The sequence below is a fragment of the Geotrypetes seraphini genome, chromosome 12 (genome assembly GCF_902459505.1).
Source record: "Geotrypetes seraphini chromosome 12, aGeoSer1.1, whole genome shotgun sequence".
Taxonomy (NCBI): Eukaryota; Metazoa; Chordata; class Amphibia; order Gymnophiona; family Dermophiidae; genus Geotrypetes; species Geotrypetes seraphini.
Window position 1 is genome coordinate 106795683 of NC_047095.1, and position 18430 is coordinate 106814112.

General features: G+C 40.0%; 1 protein-coding gene across 1 annotated transcript; it reads right to left on the minus strand.

Moving 5' to 3' along the window:
• Positions 1-376: 376 nt before the first annotated feature.
• LOC117346250 (vomeronasal type-2 receptor 26-like) lies at positions 377-15546 on the minus strand. The gene is made up of 4 exons (XM_033915651.1): positions 14815-15546; positions 10522-10749; positions 5417-5543; positions 377-1272 (listed from the first exon to the last, which is right to left on the minus strand). Exons 1-4 carry the CDS (start codon positions 15544-15546, stop codon positions 377-379), a joined length of 1983 nt encoding a protein of 660 aa, XP_033771542.1.
• Positions 15547-18430: the final 2884 nt, after the last annotated feature.

The following is an 18430-nucleotide window of genomic DNA, read 5'->3' on the forward strand; positions in this document are numbered from 1 at the left end:
GTGAATCAGTGAACCGATTTGAATCGTGAATCGGGCAGAACTACAGCACAGAGCATTTAGCAAGCTGACCAGTGCTATAAACATCTTCCACACTTATGTAAAAGGGTGTAGTATTGCATTTGCCTCTCTTGCCAATCAAACCATGTACAATAAAATTAGCCATTTATGCATGGAAGTTATGGCACCATAAATTTAAAGCAAAAGTAAAATCAAGATAATTCCCTATCTTACCCTTGTTTAGCTTCTTGAATCCAATGAACATACAGCTAACCTCAAACATTGGGATGATTGTGTGAGTTTCAATGCAATTGTGGTACTTACAATGTTCTTTAATTATTTTAGCTTTCCTTTAACATTCAAGGAAGTTTAAGTACAATTATTTTTTTGTAATATACTTCCTGTTGTTTCTGTGAGGCTTCAACAGAATAATATAGCACTTGGGGACAAAAATACACCCCAGTATTCCAGAGCTAGAGGCCAGGATAGCAAATATCTCCACTGCTACCATATACTTGCCCCTAGTACTCAGATATGTTGGGATGAAAGACACCCAGACACTGCAGAACACCAGCATGCTGAAGGTGATATGCTTAGCCTCATTGAAGCTACCAGGTAGATTTCTTGCTAGAAAAGCTACAACGAAGCTGATACCAGCTAGAAATCCTAGGTAACCCAGAACACAGTAAAATGCAATTGCAGACCCTTCATTACATTCAATTTGAATTGTTCCATCTTCTGCTTGCATGTTAAGATGTGGGAATGGAGGAGCGGTAACCAACCAGACAAGGCACAGGAGGACTTGAAAAAGAGAGAAGGAAAAAACTACAGAGTATGAGACCCTGGAACCCATCCATTTCCGGAGCTTGCTTCCAGGTTTGGTGCTCTGGAAAGCCATGACCACAGTGATTGTTTTTGCCAGGACAGAGGAAAGAGAGATGGAAAAAGTTATTCCAAAGGCTGTCTGTCGGAGAATGCAGGCTACTTCCTCAGGGTGGCCTATGAATATCAATGAGCAGAGGAAGCAGAGCATGAGGGAGACCAGAAGAATGTAGCTTAGGTTTGTGTTGTTGGATCTTACAATAGGAGTGTCTCGGTACTTAATGAAGATTCCCAGAATGACAGTAGTGATAAGAAAAAAGAAAAGACTGAGAAGAATCAAAACTATTCCTAAAGGTTCTTCATGGGATAGAAAGCTTATAATTTTTGGGATGCAGACATCTCTTTTTTCATTGGGCCATTTGTCCTCTGGGCATCTCATACAGTTGTCCATATCTGAGAAGAAAGAATATTCTCTTAGTATTTATTTATTTAAAAAAATGTATAGCCTGCCTAAACCTAGGTGGGTTCCAGAATACAGTATACACATTTTAAAGTACATAAAACAAACAATTACATAAATAACATCTTCACCAACATAATCAGCAAAGAAAAACATTATACATATTCTGTTATATGAACTACTATATACCATAAAAACTCTTCTATTCACTTAGAAAAAAAGCTGTCATAAATACTATAAAAGTGTGTTTAGGAATATCTTATGCTTTAGGAACCCACTACTTATCTACAAATATCCAAGTAATTTTTCACCTTCAAGTCTCTTCATTGTGTCACACCTGCCCAGCTCCTGTTCACGGCAGCGAGCTGGAACACTGTGACTGTTCCTGTCCATACGTGTACCCTTAAATCAGGGTACCCTTCAGGCCTTCTTAGGCGTCTGCCTAAGGTATAATATCAGATTCCCTGACATTACCGAAAGAAAAACAGGCAAGGGAAAAGAAACTCACACACCTCAAAATCCAGTATAGTTGAATAATCAAACAAAGGTTTTATTATGTTCACTGGTTACATTGAACAAAAGGAAAAATGCTTCAGCTTAGCAGACCTCAAAACAAGCACTCAAAACTATGAGGCAAAACACAAGCTGTTCAAACAGAGCAAAACTTTCAAAGAAATCCAGTGTCCAGGTTTTTGGGTGTGTCTCATCTTAACCTACAGTTCCACAGCCTCTGGACTTTGTTAGCACATCTATAAAACAGTTCTGTTCACCAGAGTAGTTTGGGATTTAGAAACTTTCACTGAGCTGCTTCAGCTCCAGCAGCTGTGTCATTTCACAGGCATGAAACATTCAGAACAGAAACAAACTTTAAACCGTAATTGTGCAACAAGAAACCTGGCCAGCATGTCACCTGGTTTTCACAGCCTAACGTGGCTTATCACATACTGTAGTTCATGTAAAACGTGTTCTTTTCTTTAGCACAGAATTCAAAAGGTCCATGCCGACTCTCAGCATAGCTCCCTGTTGTGCCTTTCAGGTAATTAATTATGCACAGCTGTGAGGAAGAACGCTCTCGGCTCAGCTTGGCTGCTAGCAGAGAGAACAAAAAAAATGCCACAACATTTGCTAGCTTTGCACCTAAAGCTTTCAAGCAGCAATTAACAGTTCATTATCAGCAGGGAAAGAAATACAACTCCCCTTCAAACTTTCACTGGCATAACTGGTAGCTTCACTACTGTGGACACAGGCAATTCACATCCCCTTACTGCTTATCAATGTCCATGGACACCTCCTCCGGTCCTACCAGACTCTCCTGGATTTCCATGGGTTCTCCTGGGGTTCCTTCCTCACTCCATGGGTCAGCAGTAAGCTCTTCTGTGTCCAACATTTGCCAGTCTTGGTTCAGCTCCTCAGCATTCCGTTGAGGAGGAGAGGGTTCTCCACCGAGCACACCCTGAAGCCTCCTCGGCTCCTCCTCCCACTGACTCTCTCTCAGCTGCTCTCTTTTAACCCCCTCTAATTCGCCCCTCCCTGCTGCAGAGTGAGAAGGGAGAGAAAACTCTCTGCAGCTGTGCCTGTCCCAGTCACAGCTTTCTATGCTGAGACTGGCCTTCTGAGAGCTGTAGTTTCTTAGCTACTGGGATAGTCCAAGTGAAATCAGCTTTTCATATTCTGCAGGGCCAACCTGACCAGCTCTCCTGCCTCGGGGACTACTTACCTTCTTCACCACTGTGTCAAAGCTAGGGATAGCGCTAGATTTGTCACAATTGGTTCCCCATTCATTTCTGAATACAATTCAAACTCCTCTTACTGAGTTACAAATGAACTCACTCCGTAGCCTCTGAATATCTCTCCTCACTTATCTCCCCTATTCTCCTCCCTGTGAACTCCATTCATCTGGAAAGTCCCTCCTAACCATATTCTTTTCCACTGCCAACTCTAGACTTCTTACCTTCTATCTTGCTGAACTGTATGCATGGAACAAACTGTATGAATCATTAGGTCAGGCTCCGTCTCTTGCAGTATTCAAATCCAAGGCAAAAGCCCAGTTTTTTAAGGCTGCTTTTAACTCATCTCACTCACTGTAAAAATACCTACGTCCTTCCTATTATTCTCTCTGCTTAGAAATCTCCTACCCTTATATGTCCTGTTTGTTTATCCAAACTAGATTCTAAGCTCTTTGGAGCAAGGACCATCTATTATACATGTCAAATGTACTGCACTGTGTATGCTTTTCAGTGCTTTAAAAATATTAAAGAATAATAGTAGTAATAGGACCTGCCACAGAAATACAAATATAGCTGTAGCCCTAGTAACTGCATATCACTCTGCATTAACCTCCTCTTTTATGAAATTGCAATAGCAGTTTCGAGGGCTGGGCGCCATGCTGAATATCCCGCGTTGCTCCTGATGATCATAGAAACTCACTGAGCTTCGGGAGCAACGTGGGCCATTCAGCGTAACTCCCTGCGCTAGAAACTGCTATCGCAGTTTCATAAATGGAGGCCTAAGTTTGTAGACTGGCAAAATATTGCTCTTTTAATTTTAAAATATATTTTCCTCTCACCTAAGCTATGGGATGAACTTCATTTTTTGTAAAGCTTTATTACACATTAACAAGGTGATTTTATAATAAATCACATATATGTGAAGAACAAGCAGGCTCCTTTTTGGGCTGTATTTTGTAAATTTTTTGTTTTTTAAAAAGATTAAATATACTGTTATATCTGATTGATTGTCATAGTGGTTTATAATGCAATAAAATATAAATCATAAACTCAAAAGAAAGATTAAAGGAACTCCTTAATTAATAGAAAGAGGCATAGAAAGGTGGGATGCAAGGAGAGTGGCTCAGTGTTAAAAAGTCCATCAGATGTTTGGGAATGCTAGAGTGCTGTGTTCCTCATGGGAGGCTCATGAGAAAATTAAAGAATCATGAGATAGCTGGCAAAGTTCAGTTGTGGATTAGGAATTGGTTATCAGATAGAAAATAGAGGGTAGGGATAAATGGTCAATTTTCTCAGTGGAGAAGGGTAAACAGTAGAGTGCCACAGGGATCTGTACTGGGACTGGTTCTATTTAACTTATTTGTTAATGATCTGGAAATTGGAATGAGTGAAGTGATTAAATTTGCAGATGACACTAAACTGTACAAAATTGTTAAAATGCATGTAGTTTGTGAAAAATTACAGGCAGTCCTTAGGAAATTGGAAGACTAGGCATCTAAATGGTAGATGTACATTGGGAAGAATAACCCAAATCACAGTTACCAGATGCTAGGGTCCATCTTGGGGGTTAGCACCGAAGAAAAAGATCTAGGTGTCATTGTAGACAATACGACAAAACCTTCTGCCTAAAAAGCAAACAAGATGCTAGGAATTATTAACAAAGGGATGATTAACAAGACTATGAATGTTATAATTCCTCTGTATCACTCCATGATGTATCCTCACCTGGAGTATTGTATTCCATTCTGGTCTCCTTATCTCAAGAAAGATATAGCAGCACTAGAAAAGGTTCAAAGAAGAAGCAATATGATAAAGGGGGTGGAATTCCTCTCGTATCAGGAAAGACTAAAAAGGTTAGGGCTCTTCAACTTAGAAAAGATATGGCTGTGGGGAGATATGATTGAAGTCTACAAAATCCTGAGTGGAGTAGAATTTTTCAATACAAGAAAATATTTTTTCACTCATACAACTGGTATTTCCTGTTTGCATGTGCAGATATTATCTGGCCTTGAAGGTGAATTATGAATGATAAAAAGAGTTTTTTCCTCACCTGAGATTTTTTTTATGGTCCTCATTTGTTACATGCTGCTTACTATATGGGGTGCCTGTTATCAGAGAGGTTTTTTTTTTCTCCACTATTCATTATTTACTCTACCAGATTAGATGTCTCAGCACCTAAGTTCAGAGGTTGTTGTGGTGTATTTTATTATTTTCTTGGCCAGGAGCATCAGACCACTAAGCTGCTAAGATGCTCTTGGGCAACAGTTGGAGACAGCATACTGGGTTGAATGGTGGTCTACTAATCTTTTTCCGGTATAAATTTTATCATATTTTTATAAGTTTTAATAAAGCAGGTACCACATTGAATAACCTGCCAGCATGAGCATCTCATGTGTTACCAATCACTCACCAGTCTGATTGGAGATTTCTCCATCTGAACACGGAATACAGTCATAGCAGCAGACGGGCTTTCCTTCAATGGGCAATTTCCTGTAGCCAGGAGAACAGCTCTGGGAGCATCTGGATTGTGGAGGTATCTGAGGATTGAGTAAACATTGATAATGGGCTTTGATTTTTAAATTGCAATATTCCTTTTTCGTTCAATTCACACCTTCAGATATCACAAATTCCCCTTTAGAGGTTTGTTTTCAGAAGGATCGGTCTAATGTAACTATTTTTTTACCAACTGATCATTTATTTCCAGAACACCTAAATTATACAAAAGTATATTTTGCTATTAAAAGTAGGCATTTCTATGAGGGTATTTAGGACAGGAATATAGAAACCTTGAAAAATGAAGTCAGTTAAAGGCTATTGAACCAATCTATTCTGCCCATTATGTCTTCCTTTCCCTTAGAGATGGTATGCACTTGTTTCAAGCTTTCTTGAATTAAGATACAGTTTCCATTTCCACAACCTCTACTGGGAGGCCTTTCCATTAATTCAACACACTGTGAAGAAGTATTTCCTCAAGTTACTCCTGAGTCTTTTCCTTGTCACCTTGAGCAGTAAAAAAGAAACTTAGGGGCAAGAACTACTGTTAAAGACATGTCATTTTACTGTCAATCCTAGGTTTTAGTAACTAGGCCTCACTGAATAAAATGGGACCTGTTGTAAAATAGTGTGAGTTAGTGGTAAAGTAATATGAATTATCAGTAGCACATGCTAGTAACTGTAGAGCTCATTTTGTGGAAAGAAAAATATCCAAAATGTGGCATTAAGGGACACATGGACATTTTTCTCACCAAATTCTTCCAATTTTATATTTGTGAAACCATTTTTTAGACATATTTTAATGGTGGTCTACTGCAGTGTGTCCAAATTTGAAGGGGAGTGTTAGAGGCATAGTTTGAGTGGGGCTAGGATAGGCTTATGATTTAGATATTTTTCTACAATAATCAAACATTCTAGAAAATGTCCAGTGTGCAATTTGGATGTTTGTGCCTAGACCTATTTTAACAATTAATACATGCAAAAAAGGTACCAAACTAACTAGATGACCACTGGAGGGATGAAAGTATGATCCTACACTCCACAAGTGATCACTGACCTCCTCCCACCCAGTGACATAGTAAGGGGGTGGATACTCCCAGCTGCCATGTTGGTGTGGGTGCCAGCATCTCTACCCCATGCCATGCTTGCACCCTCCCTTCTCCCACTTCATACCTCATTAAATCTTAACCAGTGTGAGCAATTTTGCAGGCCTGCTGCTCGCACCAGCCTGGTCCCCCTCTGAAATCACTTCTGGGTTGCAGGTCCAGGAAGTAACATCAGAGTAAAGACAATGCTGGCATGAACAGCATTGTCTGTAGAAGCTGCTCATGCTGGTGATGATTTAATGATGTACAGGGGAGGAGGGGGTGGCATGAGGGAAAAGAGAGGAGGGTGCAGGGGGTACCTCCTTCCCTCCCTATACCACTGCTACCACCCCCAATGATGTGTACATAGTTGCATGTATGATAACTTCAAATGTTTTGGCCAGGCCTAGTAGAGCAGCAAGCAAGTTCCTGGAGTATCCTAGTGGATGGTATACTGACTATAGAGATAGGGAACCAAGCCTATATCCTACTCTAACTACCATACTTATGGTGGATAATGTGAGCCTTTCAAAATCTACCCAAATCCTACTGTATCTAAATATTGATGACATCTGCAAGGATAAGAGCTATTAATGTGGTATGTAGTTGAGTCCAGTAGGTTTTAGGTGGGTTATAGAATATAAGGGGGTTATGATGAGATGTGGGCCTTATTATATGAATTTCAAAGAAGTGACCCCCTAGGGTGCCTCACTGATATGCTGATATGTCTGTGTGGCCAGTCTACTGAAAATGTTGGCCCCCTCCTATGTCCCAATGGCTTGTTTAATATGGTTCTTTGGAATTTTTGCAAAATATTGGTGTAAAGACACGATGAGCACTTGAGCACAAATATCATATTCCCATCAAGCCGTGTCAAAAAAGCTAAGTAATTTATTCAATTTTTCTGGGCATACTTAAGGAATGTATATAAAACCAGTTAAAAGGGACTGAAAGAGTGATATGATGGTACCAATCTTATCTCCCAAGTGGCTTTGAATGCAGGAAATAAGGACACTGAACACTTTTTCACATACCATAGCACTCGTTTAGAGTGGAGGTACACATATTTATTTATTTAATGTATATATTTTATTTTACGAGTATTGCAGTAAGTAAAAAAGCCATGATGAATTGAATTAAATCTTTTTATTGCAACTAATTTTAATATATTTTGGAAAATGTATTAGTCCCATAAAATTGTATTTATTTTTCAAATTTACATTTGCTATCTTTATATTTATATTTTCCAGAATATTAGGGAACATGAGTCATTGTTTCTGTGGTGTTGCACTGTATGCAGAGTTTGGCTTCTTGGTGGTTCAGTTTAACTTTTGTCTACATATTTCAAATTTTAGTTTGTGATATCTTATTCCATGCTGGGTGGGGGTATATCTGTGTTCTATGTGTATAAAAAAGATGGTTTCCTTTAGCATTGACTGTACAGGATCGATCTGTACTAATTTATTTGGTTTTATATCCCATCCTCCCTAAAGATCTCAGAATGGGTTAAAATTATCTGGCTTCTTTAGTTTTACAATGGATATATTGATATTCTATTGCTCACTGCAGTGTTTAAAATGCTGCCTTTTACTAGGTGTACTTGTGTTGTGTGACTTGTGGATTGTTACTAAAAAAATGAATATAAAGGAGGGAAGTGTTAACAAATTATATAAAACTATATAGAAATCTTTCGTAGTCATGAGAAACCTAAGACAAAAAAAATATTTGAGATTACACAATTCCAGCTCATAGTACAATCCTTAAACCTAGGCCTACAAGGACTATTGCAACATCATTTATCTCCCCTGCCCTGCAACAATAACAATACAACTACAAGCAATTCAAAACTCAGCACTGAGACTCATCTACTCACTGAGGAAACAAGACCACATCACAGAGGCCTACCTCAAATCACATTGGCTTCCAGTTCCAGCAAGAATACTATTCAAGTTCTATTGTCTACTATTCAGAGCTATAAACGGAGTCAGCCCAATCTACCTGAACAACCGCCTCATCCAAACCACCTCAACCAGATACAGGAAAACTCACGCCCCATTCACATACCCTCCTATCAAAGAAGTTAAAAGGAAAAAAACTATATGATGGCCTCCTGGCCACTCAAGCAGCAAAACCCCGACAACCAAATCTCCAATCTATTGATAATGATACCAGACTACAAAACATTCAGAAAAAAAATAAAGATTGTAATGTTTAAGAAATTCATGAAAAAGACCTAACACCACATATATACTGCTTAAGAAATCCCTGGAAAAAGACCTAACACTATAAGTCCTCTTCCTTCCCGCCACTAACTCCCCAATGCCTGAAACAACCTACTCTACTCTTCACTCTTCTTGAAAATAACCAGACATCTTCTGTAATCCACCTTCTATAACTCTTTTTGTAATCCGCCTTGAACTGCGAAGTAATGGCGGAATAGATATTCCTAATGTAATGTAATGCCACTGCTAGGTATTGCTTAAACGGGCTGGCAACACAGAAAATAAGATATCTTCAACCCCCACCAAATGAAAACCCCCCTCCCAAAGCCACCATACACCCTCTCCTGGTGATATAGAAACATAGAAAAATAAAGGTAGATAAAGACTATGGGCTCCTTTTATGAAGGTACGTTAGGGCTTTAATGTGCGGAATAGCGCATGCTAGCCGCTACTGCCTCCTCTTGAGCAGGCGGTAGTTTTTCGGCTAGTGCACGCTATAGCATGCACTAATCCGGTGCGTGCGCTAAAAATGCTAGCGCACCTTAATAAAAGGAACCCTATATAGCCTATGCAATCTGACCATCTATGCCACTATTCTCCTTATCATCCTCTTAGACATCCTATGCATTTGACCCAAGCTCTCTTTGTTTTATATAATGAATCCCCAGCACCTTCACTGAGAAGCTGTTCTACTAATTCACTCAAGAGGTACTCCTAAGTCTATTTCTTTTCATCTTCATGCTATACACCTTCAGTCCAAAGCTTCTTTTCAATTGAAAGAGACTCACCTCCTGTGCATTTTTGGCCCCCTATTTAAGTTTCCCACAATGCAAGGCCTACTTTCTCAAGGCCTCTCCCAAGTAGAAGATCCTCCACTTTGAAACTTCTTCCTTTAAGTTACTTCCCCCTTGAAAAATGCCCCAACATGTAAATTTCCTCCACTGAAAATTCCTCCCCTTAATGTTTTCTTGAGATCAAGTGGAATGGTGACCGTGATCCCTAGCTGTCAGCTTTCCATATAAAAGAAACCTCAGAATAGTAATCCTGAATTTGACTGGTTAGCTATTTAGGTACCCAGACATGGCTCAGCATTGAATATCCAGGTCTAATTTGAATGGCAAAAGTAAGCATTTAAAAAGTAATGTTTAACCCCACCAGTAAGCTTGTATAGTTTTCCTTTGAGAATCCAATAGAATTCCCCATTTTAATGTAGCTAAAGCTTTACATGCGGTGAGTCCTATGAATTTTAACCTTTCATACTAGAGCATTTTCCAAGAGCAAACTGATATTTCTCCATGTTCATCTCTTTGAAATTTTCAACATATCAATAGAAAAGTCTCCTGGAAGAGGTGGTGGAGGCAGAGGGTATGTCTGAATACAAGAAAGCCTGGGATAGGCATGTGGGATCTCTTAGAAAGAGGAAGAGATAATGGTTACTATGGATGGACAGACTCCATGGGCCATTTGGCCTTTATCTTCCCAACTAGTCAACAGGGCTAAGCAGTAAAGTGTATCTAAATATCAGCAATTAGGTGGCCCTAGGCACTTTAGGTGTGCAGGATCCCCTCTTATCCAATCACAATGCTTTGAATATCAGCCAGTTAGAACTTAGCTAAATCTTCAACAGCCAATCATGATGCAGAACTTGAATTCTTTGTTGCATGTGAAACCTCCTGAATTACAAGATACCTTACATAATATTGTATCACTCTCACCTGGGTAAATGCAGCCTCCCACACTATCACTTTTTCATTAATTGTGAAATCCTCCGCAGGGGGAGCATAAGGTTTATAAATTCCGACAATTTTTTGTTTCACTGTCCCATTGGGCAAAAAGATCAAATTAATAAAATTATAGTCCATGGGTAGGTCTCCATTTTCATCAAAAGTAATATCTTCACCCAATATGCTCTTAAAGTGTACATTCTTCAGATAACGATGAAGCTAAAGAATGAAGGGCACATTTTCAGGAATGCCTGGAACTTCCAATTTTCCTATTAATTATGTATTTTTTAAAGAACATTTATAATTTCCACTCTGAGGTTCAATCACAGGGTACAGGTCTCCAGAATTGTGTACAATATTTGAAATGAGGTCTCACCAGTCTTATATAGAGGCATGAATACATTATTTTCTTTACTATCCATGCGCACAACAGTTCTTCTCTCCTTAAATAAGTGGTCTTGAACTCAAGGCCTACAAGCCAATGGCAGCCAGTGGAGACCTTCTGGATGGCCTGCACACTTATCTAGAGCCCCCCACCCAAAGCAAGATCCAGTGCTTGCTCATCGTTCTCATTCCTAGAAGCACTGCTCTTACTCTTTAGGCTTCAAGCAGCGTTAGTGAAGTAAACATGCTGCTTTCAGCATCTCAGAAGATTTCTCTCTGCTAATACTGCCTATGTAGGGACATGAAACAGAAGCAGAAAGAAAGCATCTGGGTCACTGAAGGCAGAGTATTTACTTCACTCATGCTGTTGTCAGCCTGAAGAGTAAGAGTGGTGCTGCTGGGAATAAACATAGTAACACAGTAAATGACGGCCCAAACATACACGCTCTATAATTTAATGATTTAATTTAAATTGTTCTTTTTCTTAGATATTTCTGGGCCAGAAACCCAGAGCTCTGCCAGGTATTGTGCATCTATTGGAGTCTCCATCAAAGCTCACTCCAGCTCATCTAAACAATCCCAGCCCATCCTCAACTGAATGGCCATACACTTGACACAGACCGTGCAAGTCTGCCCAATACTCGTCTTAAATTCTTCAATATATACCATTATTTTCTGAATGGAGATCCTCTGTGTTCATCCCATGCTTTTATAAACTCTGTCACCATTATCTTCTCCTCCACCTCCCTCAGGAGCACATTTTAGGCATCAACCTCCATATCCGTAAAGAATAATTTCCTTACATTACTCTTGAGTCTACCACCGCTCAACCTCATATTATGCCCTCTGGTTTTGCCATTTTCCTTTCTCTGGAAAAGATTTTGTTCTACATTAATACCTTTCAAAATTTGAATGTCTGAATCATATCTCCCCTCTCCCTTTCCTCTAGGGTATACTGAACATATTCAGGGCTTCCAGTCTCTCATCATACGTGTTTTGGCACAAACCTCCTACCATTTTTATCACCCTCCTCTGGACTGCTTCAAGTCTTCTTATATCCTCTGACAGTTACGGTCTCCAAAATTGAGCACAATACTCCAAGTGGGGCCTCACCAACAACTCGTACAGGTGCATCAATGCCATCTTTCTTCTACTGGCTATGCCTCTTTCTTTAGAGCTCAGCTTCTTTCTGGCAACAGCCACCACCTTGCCACACTGTCTCTTTGCCTTTAGATCTTCAGACACTATTACCCCAAGGTCCCTCTCCCCATCCATGCATATTAGCCTCTCATCTCCCAGCACATATGGATCCTTCCAATTTCTAATCCCCAAATACATTACTCTGCATTTCTTTGCATTGAATTTTAGTTGCCATATATTAAACCATTCCTCTATCTTTTGCAGATCATTTTTCATATTTTCCACTCCATCCTCAATGTCTACTTTGTTACAAATCTTGGTATCATTTGCAAAGAGGCAAACCTTTCCTTCTAACCCATCAGCAATGTCGCTCACAAACATTCTGACAAGGATCAGCCCCAGCACTGATCCCTGAGGGACTCCACTGCTCACCTTTTCTTCCTCCGAGCAAATTCCATTAACCTCGGGCGTCTGTCCATCAACCATTTTCTAATCCAGTTCACCACTTTGGGTCCTAACTTCAGCCCATCAAGTTTGTTCAAGAGCCTCCTATGAGGATCCGTTTGAATGAGAAGAACAGTGAGCAAGCACTGGATCCATTATGTGGGGAGGTTAATAGAGAGATATTGGACCATGGGGATGGATAGGAAAGGGATAGAAAGATGTAAGACCTCCAGGGGAAGAAAGGGAAGGGGAAAATATGACTATGGGAGGGGGAGAGAAGGAGAGAGAGATGTCAGCCAAGGGGATGAAGGAGAAGGAAGGTAGAGAGATACAAGGATGGTAATATAGAGATGGTAGACTGCATAGATGGAGAAGTAAAGGGAAAGAAAGATGCCAGACTTCCAGTGGAAGAAAGGTAAGAGAAGGGGCCAATAGATATGCCAGACTATGGAAGGAGGAGGGAAGGAAAGAAGGTAATGAAGGTAAAGTAGGGAAAAGAGATACCAGATCACAGCAATTAGGGAAGGGAAAGAGAGAGATGTCCAACCACTGTATAGGAGAGAAGAGAAGGAGAGTGATGCCAGACCAGGGAAGATAAAGGGAAATATCCCAGAATAAGGTGGGGGAGAGGGAAAGGGAGGGAAGCACAGAGAGATGCCAGACCACAAATGGGATAGGAGGGAAGTAAAGGAAGGGAGAATGATCCCAGACTATGGGAAGAAGAGGAGAAAGATCCCAGACTGTTGGAGAGGGAAAGGCAGGGAGGATATGGTAAAAAGGGATGTATGGGTAGGGTAGAAAGAGAGAAAATATGGTACACAGGGGAAGGATGGGTGGGGAAGGGGAAAAGGAAGGGGAGAGAGGGGGGATGAGATGGCACCCAGGGATGGAAGGTATGGAAGAGGAAAAGAGATAGAATAAATGTTATATATGGATAGATGGGAATAGGGAAGAAGAAAGAGGGAGGAGATGGTATATGTGGATGGAGGGGAAGAACAGAGAGAGGGAGGAGATAGTTTATATTGGAAGGGAGGACATGGAAAAGTAGATAGATTTGAGAAGGAAGCAGAAAAATTGAAGAAAGTTGAATGTTAAAAGCTAATATCAAAGATGGATATGGGCAGAAAGTGAAGAAAAGAAAAACAGCAAATGGATTAAAAGTGCAACCAGAGCTTGGGAAAAGATTATTAGAAAAATAAAATCACAGATAACAAAGGCAGGAAAATAATTTTATTTTCAATTTAGAGATTAAAATATGTCAGCTTTGAGAATTTGTATCTGCTGTCTATATTTTCTCCTATTCAGGAAGAAAGTCAAAGGTTTTGCTAAAATCCCACATCTAGTATTCTCCTTAGTTACCACGTCAAATCTCTGGTCACCATGTCAAAGAAATTGATCAGATTTGTCTGACAAGACCTGCCTCTAGCGAACCCATGTTGCCTGTGCTTATGCCACCTTGCTTTTCTAACTGCCACCTTATTAACATCTTTAGAATATTTAAAAGCAAACTAGATGCACATCTCCTTACGAGAGGCATAGAGGGATATGGGTGACTAAAATTACACCAGATGTATACCTGTCTGGGCCTCCACGTGTGCGGATAGCCAGACTTGATGGGCCGAAGGTCTGATCCGGAGATGGCAGTTCTTATGTTCTTATGCTAGGAGTGTTCTTCAAAGAAAACATGATTTTAAACTAGTGCCACATGAAATATAATACCATTTTGCACACACTATACATTTATCCCCCTCACCTTTGAAAGCGTCGTCACTTTTGCACTTCCTCCTATTACTAACCTATCTAAAAATCATCTCCACCCCCCACCCCCCATTTTACTTTCTTGACTTTCTGTTCCTTCTATTTGCATCCTTACTTTCCTGATTCCTTGGCTAGCCTAGTCTCTAAAGTTGTAAGCTCTTTGGACATTGATTTGGGGGGAATTGCAGGCTCATTTTTTTAAGGGTTACTTTGTAGTATGTGTGCTCACATACATGTGTAAAGCCCAATGTTCTGCCTTAGCTCTATTCTGCAAAAGGTAACTTAACTTGCATAATGGGTATTTGCAAGATAGAACACACAGAGATAGAGCATGAATTGATATAGGTAGGGCTTTCATTTACATACTTATCTTATAGACCCAGCTGCATTTTGCGTTTAGGTATCATAGAACTTATCTGGCTTCCTACTATGTGGCCTCAGGTTCTTAAATGGAGATACCCAGTTACAGAATTTCCCCCAAACGATTCCCTTTCATATTATGCCAACATCACTAATACAGTTTTCTGAATAAAGCATTCCTTTATGAAATGATGTTACCTTCCATGGCAAATAATCTGATAATCTCTGTCGGTCTCCATCCCACATGGTTGTATTTCCAGAGCCAGAGAAAAGCATGTCTTTCAAAGCATGTGCCAGGGCATACACAGCATTGTAAATGTTATAACTCTTGGCAAAGTAGGTATTCTCACAGTGGGACATATAGTAAAAATCTTCATCTCTACTACAGGATTTTTTTATGCTTTTGGGACACCGGTCATCACACAGTCCTTTCCACCATTCTTCAATTGAAGTATTGTTAGGAAACATAATAGGATTTACATCATGTATAAATTGTAAAAAGCTTGGAATGTTTTTCTTTACTGCTGTGAAGAGCAAGGTGTTATTCTTGTAAGGAAATCTCACTGGGTAGGTTAAAGGATAATCAATGCTAGATGTGACAATCCAGACCTTTCCCGGCATAAACATAGATGGTAACATTCCAAAAAAAACCCATGCATCCACTGAATGAAAATGGCCAATGACCACATTAGTTGAAGATTTATGAATAGTTTCATTTATTTTCTTTATTTTCTTTCGTAGCGAAGCATTACTTTGACTGAATATTTCTATGAATTTAATGCAGGCTCCATTCTGCTCAATCCCTTCTTTCAGAAGCTGGACAAACCCCAGGCTGCTGTCATCATCAGGTGTGAAGATACCAACCCAGGTCCAGTTGAAATGCTTCAGTAACTTCACAATCCCAATACTGGCCTTAAGAATGCTGGGCATAGTCCGGTATAGATATGCAAAGTTAGCATCACTCATAAAAGGATTTTGAGAATCATAACTGATCTATTGAGAAATATAATTAATTCAGAATTATCTTCAAGAGATTGTGGGGGTTAACTACTAAGCTATGGTAAAATATATCATGGTACTACATCATACTCCCTCTTTTACAAAGGTGTGCTAAATAATTTAGTGCATGTGCTAAATGCTAATGTGTCCATAGACTAAATGCATGCGTTAGCGCGCACTAATATTTAGCTTGCACTAAAATGCATAGCTCACCTTTGTAAAAGGAGCCCTTAGTCTATGGTAGGATTCAGTAATGCAACTTGTAATCATGATCAATATCTCAAGCCTTGATATTTTTTTCTGCACCAGGAGTACTGGGACATTAATGTGCAATCCAATGATTCTGGGTTCCTACTTAAAGGGGGCAATGCAGATTAAAATGGATGTCCCCTGCATAAAGAGTTCCCAGCCCCATAACAGACTTTCACCCCTTTGAAATCACTCCTATTTCCCCAGAACAAATCACTTCCATAGTCGCCTATCCAGACCCCCCATCACCTCTGAAGGTGTGAATCATTTGTTCACTCTTTCCAAAAATACTAGGACTAGGGGGCGTGTGATGAATCTACTAAATAGTAGATTTATGTTGAATCTTTTTTTTTATTAGCAAAGTAGAAACAATTTCAACAAAGCATGCAAAGGAAATAAGTATATATTGGATTCCAGTAACAGTGATCCCTCTATAACCCTACCACCACCACCAGTACTATAGGCCAATCATTCAGAAAAACAAATTATAAAGTAGAATAAATTCAATTCAATGTACCCTATCAACCTCAAATAATAATAATAATAATTTTATTTTTATATACCGCCTGACCAGGAATAGTTCTAGGTGGTTCACAATAAGTAAAACTGAACATACAGTAAAAAATACAATTTAAAAATGGAAATACATCAACTAATAAAACATAAGAAATGCATAAAAATTTTAAAAGACAAAAGAATGCATTAGGATACAACTTTACCAAATAATTGGGTCTTCAATAATTTTCTAAAATCAAGATAGGAGGAAGCTCCTAGCATAATTTTTCCATACCAAACATTTAATTTAGCAGCCAGAAGAGATAGTTCTCTCAAGAAAACTTTTATAACAACATAATTTAACAGAAGGGAAAGCAAGCAAACAAACTCTACGTGTAAACTTATTTGAATGGTTCAAAGAAAAATGGGAAACAAGGTAGCCAGATGACAAGCCAAAGATTGATTTATAACTAATACAAGAAACCAATGAAGTTTCTGATAATATGGAGTAATATGCCCCCATTTTCTTAAGACCAAAAATCAGTTGAACTGCAGTGTTTTGAACCACTCTCAATTTTTTAAAGATTTTCTTATAGGCACCTAGATAGATAATATTACCAACTGCTTGGATTCAGAAAACTTCCCAAAGAAAATAAACCAAAAAACTAGGAGAGTTAGACTCATACTCCCCTAAAGACTGTGTCTAAACCCAATATGATTTCTGATCAGAAAGAAGAAAAATGCACTCCCCAAAGAAGAGGAAGAAGAATAGAAAGAAAAAAAAGCACACACACAACCCATGCTGACTCCGTCTCTTTAAATCATGCTTGTCTATGTGTGCCACAATTTTATTTTTTATAATCGTTTCCACCATTTTGCCTGGCACTGAAGTCAGGCTTACCGGTTTATCATACTCCACAGTAAAGAAATAGGGTGCAAACTATCCACGTAGAAATTTAGAGACCAAAGATGCAGCAGGTTCTAGAAGGCTTCAAATGGTATCAGCTCCTGAAATTGTTGACCTTATCTGGGACCTGATTTTGGAAGATTGGTGAATATTGACAAAAATCAATTGCTGGGATACTACAGATATCCAGGGAAAGTATTGTATGTATAATTCATGAACACCTGGGAATGCAGAAGCTGTCAGCCAGGTTTGAATGATGATGAAAAATGATATCAAGTGGACACTTCCAAATTGATTTTGCAGCATTTTCAGGGAGCTGATGCCAGCTTTTCGAATGACTAATTACTGCTGCTTAAGCATGGATACACCACTGTGATCCTAAGACAAAACAACAGTCCTTGCAATGGTGGTACTCAAGTTCTCCAAGGCCAAGGATATTCAAGATACAAATGTCATGGGCTTTGTGTTTTGAGTACACCCAAGTAGGAGATCCTAACTTATTAAGATAGAAGTATAGGGAGCAGCTTACTGGACCGGAGAGGAGTTGTGGGGTGTCCCGTGCTGACCCCGGAGTGAACGGCGACGGCTTTTCCTTTCTCCTGGCTGGCTGGCGGTGCATGCAGGCACTAGCAGAGACGGACCCCTGACGTCACCGGGTCCGTCTCCGATATTATTTAAAGCACCCGCTGCTGTGACTGTGCTGGGAGCAGCTTACTGGACCGGAGAGGAGTTGTGGGGTGTCCCGTGCTGACCCCGGAGTGAACGGCGACGGCTTTTCCTTTCTCCTGGCTGGCTGGCGGTGCATGCAGGCACTAGCAGAGACGGACCCCTGACGTCACCGGGTCCGTCTCCGATATTATTTAAAGCACCCGCTGCTGTGGTTGCGGCCGCAGCCGCGCGGCCGCAGGGCGTGGCCGAAGGGGCGTGCCCTAAGGGGCACGCAAGGCCCCTTGGGAGCCCCTTCGGAGCCACGTGGAGACCGGGAGCCGGTAGTGGGAAATTTATATGGATTATTTAGATCCGGATCAGATCCTGCTCCCTATTATTGGATCCAAGAAGTATATATTCCTTAACTACTGCAGTGAGGACGGCGTTGAAGTTTTTCTCTTTTCTTCTTAATAATGCCAAAAAGACGAGGAAGGAACGCCGGAGGAGCCTCCCGGC

What these genes read in the sequence shown, in the direction of transcription:
- LOC117346250 (XM_033915651.1), bottom strand. Translation starts at nt 15,546, where the DNA reads ATGCCCAGCATTCTTAAGGCCAGTATTGGGATTGTGAAGTTACTGAAG. An exon ending in CAGATTATTTGCCATGGAAG is followed by an intron (nt 10,750 to 14,814) that starts GTAACATCATTT and finishes TTCATTCTTTAG; the next exon opens with CTTCATCGTTATCTGAAGAA. An exon ending in AGAAATCTCCAATCAGACTG is followed by an intron (nt 1,273 to 5,416) that starts GTGAGTGATTGG and finishes CTTTCTTCTCAG; the next exon opens with ATATGGACAACTGTATGAGA.